Here is a 7,434-nt window from a genome sequence, read left to right as displayed (position 1 = left end):
CAACCAAGAATATAGATAATTTGTCATTATGTGAAAATGTCTTATCAATGGATACTGAATTGTTTCTGAATTCAGTGTTTGATTTTTTTGAAACAAGGTGAGTTGCTTGGTATACCGAGTTGTAGATTAACTCTTTTCTTTTAAAAACAATTTTCCCCTCTTCTTTGTGACCACATGAATAGCTTGTATGAACTTTTCTTCAGCAAGGTATTAAACTGTTCTAATACACCAGGATTGGGGTTATACACAATGTTAAAAGTACAGCCTAAAGCTCATATTCATTAAAAACAGATCTCTGCACCATGGGATTATCTGGCAATATGTATCATGATCTAGATCAAGTGTAAACAATCAATTTGATTTCTGACTAATGATGCAGAGTGCTTTATGTTGGCTACATGAGGGACAAATGATATGCAGTATGTTACAAGTTTTGCCAGGATGAAGTTACTACTACAAAATTTTGAACCTGTTTGAGTTTCGAGTGGGTTTGCACTATGTTGTACTTCGCATCATGCAGGCATGGTGCTTTTGATCTAAGTTCTCTGAAGCTGTCACACTGTGAAACAGCTTGACGACCTAAAGGAGCTTGTGAGACTAGCAGGTATCATGCTTTATTTTGCTTTATCGTTTCAAAAGATCCAGTTAAGAAGGTAGTTAGGAGTATCTCAGCTAAAACATTACAAAAGCGTACAAAGAGTTCCCCATGTTATTCTCTCCCTTTTGACCCCTGTGCTTTTGCTTCCTACTGTGTGCTGGTGTGCACATACTTCTCTCAAGTCATTGCATTTCAAGAACACCGAATGTATAAGTTACTTTGGAGTATAAGTGAAAATGCTGAGGAGTCCCAGTTCTAATGAAATTAATTTGAACTTTTCGTAACCCAAGATTTCAGACAATTATGGTTTCCCTTGTAAAAGGGCAACCAGTGTGAAGAAATATTACTGTTGGCTGGAGTGGAGGGAGGGGTACATAGGAGCTGACCTAAAAAACCTATGGAAAGCGACAGTTCTGCAGGGGCTTGGCCTCAACCTTGCAGATTTTGGAGCTTTGCTTAAGAAATCAAGAGGAGCAAATCTTCATATAACACAAGAGTTGACAACTGTCTTCCATCTGACACAATCTGTGGATGATCAGGCTTCCAACTGGTAGAGACGTGCGGTCAGGGCTGTACAGTACTGAAGTAAAAAGAAATGTTAAAACCATGATGCGTCCTGCCTACAAAGACCTCACCAAACCCAATGCGTTTGGAAGTAATGATCACTAAACTACGACTCCAGCATCAGCCTCCATTTTATTTCTAGGGTTTTTCAACCCTAAACATGATCTGTTAGCATAGCTTGGTCAGCATATCACCTTTTCCCAGCCTTTTCATATGGAAGCCTCACCATTTTTCCTTCTTTCTCCACTTCTGGGATTGCTACCTTCTTTCAGCCCTGCCAGGAACAGGAGTCTCAGTGGTGAGGACCCCAGGGCGGTATTCCTGGCTAGGCTCAATTAACTCCAGTTCTGACCAGCCCTGCTCAGCGATCACAGCTTGAGCAAAGTTTCTTCTTTCCTTGCTGCCTTTTGCCTGCGTATGAGCATCTGCACCTGAAGTGCTATACAGGACTATGTATTGCAATGATTCTCAAGCAGTAAGGTGTGCCCATAGTACTGACAAAGTACCATTTTTACTGGCATTGTTTATACTCTGATCTGAGTAAATCAGGTGCAGTCAGTTGGAAGAAAAAAGTGCTGATCAGACCGTGTCTGTGCGAGAAACTGTGCCAGCACACACATGTCAGGGAGGGATCAAACCTTTGCACTGTCTTTCGGAGGTCCGTAGGCAGAAGCCTACAGTTGTCTTTGTACTTCATTGCTCTAAAAGCAGTACTTGCCATTCTTCACCTCAGTCCTTGCTTTCTTAGTTCTGTGTGATACTTTGCTCAGATGTCACATCGAGGTAGGTCTGGTAGTAACGTGCATTCCCAGGCAGCTGCAGAGCACAGCTAGGGGTTGACCTTGCTAAAACGCACTGCACCAAAACTTCATAAAGATTAATTTGCGGAGGAAGTTTTAGGACCTTCATCAGTCTCTGGTTGCAGAAGTAATATTTTTTTTCCTTTGTAAAGCCTGGAGTATTTTCAAAGCATGTATTCACTCAGCACCCACTTCAGTGTATTTTAACTGTAACTATGCATGCAGAGCACCTCAGGGAATAAGTATTTAGATGCCACTCATCAAAGTCCATGATGCAGTTAGGTGAATTTTTACTTCTTGGAATAAATGAACCCTGAGCAGTAATAAATTTGCAAGTTTTTCTTGTTTTCAAGGGGTTTTTTTGGCAAAAATGTAATTCGTTGAGCGGATCAAAAATTGATTATGTTTACTTTTCACACTGTGTTCTGGGTCTTAGTTAATTGTAAAAGTGTTTTTACTCATTTGAGCATTTTTTAAACATTTTGTTCCATTGACTCTTCTGTAAAGGGGTTTTTTATTAGCAATATTTGTAACATTAATATTTGCAGGACTACAGATATAATTTTAAAATCTATCTATATGCTAATAAGTTAATTAGGAAGCTGTAGGCAATGTTGCTCAAACAGCTTTTTGCATGTTTGTAACTCAGATTCTTGTGGAGAAAAATATTATTTTAGATAGCTTTCTTGAAGAGGGAGGTACTCACATTATTATTTCCTGAAAAATGAATCATCATTTGGTTTTTTTGTCCAAGTCATCTTTTGCACAGCAGCTGTCACTTAGAAAATAAACCAGCCCCACTATGTTCCACTTAACTTTTGTCTGTTTAATGTGTATCTCTGCATAGGCTAGTGAGCATTTACAAACTCTGAACTCTCAGTCATTCAAATTAAAATAGCAACTTGTTTGTCCATAGTTGCAGTACAAATGATTTTATGTGCAGTGAAAGCATGTGTTTTTTTAAATAACAGCTGTAGAGACGCATTTCTGAGAGACAAATTGGCTAGCTTTGTCACTCTCTACTCAATATTTCAGTTGTACTTCCAGTGAAATTTTTTTCGTACCTTTCAAAGCAACAACAATATGAACATGACATTGGTGAATTACTAATGCTTGGGGAGGGGGGAAATCTTGGTGGTGCTGCAGCACAAAAGTTTAAGTGAATTGATGAATGTGTGACAAAGCAAAAAAGTCTTTGGTACAGCCGGGAATTCAAATCTACAGGTCAAAACTTGTGTTTCTGCAGAAATTATAGGACTAGAGCCATCTTAAAGGCCTTGTCATACCAGGACTTTCTTTAATTGCGTGGGTTATTAAGGCTGAGTCAAGCTCCAAATGTATATATGTGCCTTAAATGTAAAAAAATACACAAATATCACTTCTGAAGGGAACTGCAACTGTGCTTTTAACTACAGTGCAGTCTGTCATGCAGTGACACATTTGTAAGAGCTGTCCTCATTCTGAGACAGGTGTTGGTGAGATTGCAGCTCTGCTTTTTCCTCCTTCAAAAGTGCAGGGTGCCATGCAAGGCAGTAACTATTTTTCCAAGTCATAAAAAGGCTAGAGGTTTTGCCTCGTTAGTTAATTTTAAGGAATCAACTTTTGTCTGTATAGATACAAATGAAGTTATTTGGAACTTAGCTGAAAAGAGCTGTGCTGAACACTGCTTCTTTCCTGTTTGGAAAGTCTGCTAAGAGGTTTTATGAGCTCTCTGCACCAATCCTGCAGCAAAGAGGAAGCAGCAAATAATGATTTCCCATCTCAGTTCACCAATTTAAGCTCTAAAGAAAGGTTTGATGATTAAGCTTGAAATTTTTTTCTCACAAGATTAATCCTTACTTTAGGGAGTAATTCCGTTTATATCACTAAGATTACTCACGTGAGTAACCAGCTACAGAATTTGCCTGTAGTACTGTGATTGCCTAGGGGGAAGTACAAGCAACTCTGCAATTAAAATTACAGGAAGAAAAGGAGGTCTGACCTTTTCTTTTTTTCTTTTTTTTTTTTTTTTAAGTGTATATGTATGCCTACTGTTTCATTGATGAGTGACAATGGCTTTTGCATTCCGAGGTGTTACTAGCAGCAGCACAAAATGCCTTTTCTTTAAAAAGAAAGAAATACTAAATGCTAAAGCTTCATTGTGAAAGGTGGAAGGAGGAGGACCTCTGATAAGGGGTTTTAACTTCAAGGCACCTTAGGCTTTCTTTATGTGCATCACATTAGTGGAAAATTCCTTCATTCATTTAAGAAGATAAACAGTTGTAACTTTCAGGTTTGGTTGATGTGACATCAGTGACTGGCTGGGACTGCCAGCATTCCAAAAAGGATATCGTCCTCATCTGCAGCCACTCAGGGCTGTGGGGTGGAGCCTGTAGCACAAGCTGAAACATTTACAGGTGCATAAGTAGGTAGGGAAGGGCACAGGTGATGCACCTGTCTCTGGAAAGGAGCACTACCACAGGTGTGTCATAACTTATCAGCTGCCTGTGTTAGAGCATGAGCTCCTTTGATCCACAAACGCACTCTCCACCACGCTGCAGCCCACAATTTCCAAATATTGGTCAAGAACCTCCAGAGATGAGTATCTACTATGAGAACTTTTTCCATCCACAGAACATCCCTAGTCCACAGCGACCAAGCACCTTTGAGACGACGGATTACAACGCCACTCCCAATCCTTACCTCTGGCTAAATGGACCTTCTATTACCCCACCACCATACCTCCCAGGATCCAATGCCAGTCCCTTCATTCCTCAGTCTTACGGGATGCAAAGGCAGCTCTTGCCTAACATGCACGGCTTGGGAGGAACTGACCTTGGCTGGCTTCCTCTCCCGTCCCAAGAAGAGCTGATGAAGTTGGTTAGACCACCTTACTCCTACTCTGCACTTATTGCCATGGCTATCCATGGAGCACCCGAAAAGAGGCTGACTCTCAGTCAGATCTACCAGTATGTGGCTGACAACTTCCCGTTTTATAACAAAAGCAAAGCTGGCTGGCAGAACTCCATACGGCACAACTTGTCTCTCAACGATTGCTTCAAGAAGGTGCCCCGAGATGAAGATGATCCAGGTATTGCTCTCTCCCCCTCTTTTTTCCCCCCTCTAATTAAACAATTAATTTAAAAACGCCTAATACATTGTAAAGAGACATAATAGCCTAGGTACAGGACATACACATAGTAGCTCTTCTGTTTTCATAGGTCTGAACTAGAAGGCAGCTATGCATAGCTGAGGTCTGAATCAGTGTGGCTACTAAATCTCTGCAGGGGAGGGGATTCTTTACCACTCTAGGTCTTCCTGAGAACCGATCAATGTGCTGAGCATGAGGCTCAGCAAGCACAGGAGTAGTCTAACTGAGCAAGTCACATTCAAAACCCATTTGGTGTAATGCATATGACTTATGTCACACTTAACTGGGAATTAACGGAAAAGGGGTAAGGCAAACTCAGATTTGTCAAAGAAATCCAGTAGCGTTAGGGAGTCAACAATAATTCTCGAGAGGAGAGCAGGCTGCTTTTATTTTGTTTGTTTCAAATAGTGTTTTGCTTGGAATCGCACCTCTGCTATTTCCAGCCCCTTGGCTTATATGTTGTCAGGTTGTTCCTTTATTTATTGTTTTCTATCAATAGCTGTTGAGAACCACTGGGAATGTTTAAAAGCTATTCAGTTATGCTGCCACAGAAGGCCAAAAATCTGGTTCTATCTTGTTAGAAACCTATTCTACCCCACTGAATCTGGAGGAGCGGCCCAGTGTGGGATTTGATTACTCTCTGCTGTAAATTCAGAGGACCGGCTATATACTGAAAACCTCCTTCCCTCACCCAGAAAACAGAACAGAACAAAAAGCCCTCCCGGTGGCTCCACTTGTAGTTTTACCTGTGTGAAGAGTCAGGGCTAAAGGATACAGCCCAAAACTTTATACTTTTTTCTGAATCCAACAGGCTTCTGCTTTTGTGTGATTAAAAAATACATATGGTTTTTGCTCATGCAATTGTTCTGTTTCTGTGAAATGAGAGAAACATTGTAAAGCCTTAGAAGACTGCTCTTTGCAGTCTGTGTGCATATTTTTGTACTGAAAATATGCTTTTGTCCCCTTTGACAGGAAAAGGGAATTACTGGACTCTGGACCCGAACTGTGAAAAGATGTTTGACAATGGAAACTTTCGCAGGAAGAGGAAAAGGAAGTCTGACACTGGGGCTAATGCTGCCACTCTTGCATCTGAGAAATCAGAGGATACTGCCCTGACTGGCAGCCCCAAAGCTGTTGAGCATCAGGATATCCTGGAAAACTCATCACCTGGGACTGACAATTCACCTGAGAAAGGATCTCCACCTCCATCTTCCAGTAGCCCATGCCTCAGTAACTTCCTCTCCAGTATGACTGCGTACGTTAACGGCTCTAACTCAGTGAGCCGCTCGGTGCCTTTGGGACTCAACTCTGAACCCATTGACAAAATGGGACAGAATATGGTAGGCTTTAATTCCTACTCTCCACTCTCTAATATCCCCAGTCATGGTGTGGGAGAGTGGTCCAATTCTGTGCCTTCTAGCCACCTTGGCTACAGCAACTCTGTGCTCAACCAGTTTAACACCCACTTTTACAGCAGTATCAGCACAAATAACACTCTGTATTCCAGAGAAGGAACAGAGGTTTAAATGAAGGATTCTAAGACAGCAAAGTATAGCTATTTATGAGAGGAAATGATCTGTGGGCAGATGATTAGCGTTAGCCTGTTGTCTCTGGGACCCACACTGCATCCTGCCTTCTAACAGCCGCAAACTTGTTACCCATTATACTTACTCAAATCACAAACACTCCACATTCGGCAGCTCCACATAAAAAATCAGGAATCATAACAAGAGTAGTGAAAGTTCTCCTGAGACATTGTGCTTGTATTGCTGCCAGCCGTGGTCCTCTACAGACATCCTTGAGAAGTTGCTGTTTGCCTTAGGCATGAAGCTTTTTCTGGCATGGTACTAATATTGCTATGCTTTTAAAGTGCTAACAGAAATGTGGTTATACCTCTAAATACCCTCTCTTGCTGATATAGGCTGCCTGTACTAGACATGCTTAGCACGTTCTGATTTGGCCAAAGTTATTCTGAGACACTGAAGGATCTATAATAAAAACTACTGTATAGGGAGTAACAACCAACACTTGAATGGTGAGTGCTGTCTTTGGTTTTCTCTAATACTAGTGCATACATTGTCTAAATTTTGATCCCCTTTCAACCCCAAGGGAAATATGGCTGTGAAGCAAGCTGGCATCATCATGGACGCAGCAGTCATTTTGAAACTGAAGGGAAGCATGACAAAATATGGTGGAATTGTCTTCTGCTGGTGCAGTCGGATCTTAATGTTTTCAATTACAGTTACAGGGTCAATTTTTTTTTTTTGCCTTACACATGCAAATCTGTTCACATAAGGAAAACAGGATCTGTCCTGAATATATTTAATACATGTGTTTTCTAA

General features: G+C 41.0%; 1 protein-coding gene across 2 annotated transcripts; it reads left to right on the top strand.

The window, feature by feature from the left end:
- The first annotated feature begins 4,458 nt into the window (after positions 1–4,458).
- FOXI1 (forkhead box I1) lies at positions 4,459–6,618 on the top strand. Of its 2 annotated transcripts, none has more exons than XM_009326155.1 (2): positions 4,459–5,029; positions 6,344–6,618. In XM_009326155.1, exons 1-2 carry the CDS (start codon positions 4,459–4,461, stop codon positions 6,616–6,618), a joined length of 846 nt encoding a protein of 281 aa, XP_009324430.1. The 2 variants fall into 2 exon arrangements, with proteins under 2 accessions (XP_009324430.1, XP_009324429.1); XM_009326154.1 differs by having other exon boundaries at positions 4,459–5,032; positions 6,065–6,618.
- The last annotated feature ends 816 nt before the right edge of the window (positions 6,619–7,434 follow it).

The sequence above is a fragment of the Pygoscelis adeliae genome, unplaced genomic scaffold (assembly GCF_000699105.1).
Source record: "Pygoscelis adeliae isolate BGI_AS28 unplaced genomic scaffold, ASM69910v1 Scaffold406, whole genome shotgun sequence".
NCBI lineage: Eukaryota > Metazoa > Chordata > Aves > Sphenisciformes > Spheniscidae > Pygoscelis > Pygoscelis adeliae.
Note: the sequence above shows the minus strand (reverse complement) of the source record. Positions and strands in the feature narration are given on the sequence as shown.

What these genes read in the sequence shown, in the direction of transcription:
- FOXI1 (XM_009326154.1), top strand. Translation starts at nt 4,459, where the DNA reads ATGAGCTCCTTTGATCCACAAACGCACTCTCCACCACGCTGCAGCCCA. An exon ending in CCGAGATGAAGATGATCCAG is followed by an intron (nt 5,033 to 6,064) that starts GTATTGCTCTCT and finishes CCCCTTTGACAG; the next exon opens with GAAAAGGGAATTACTGGACT.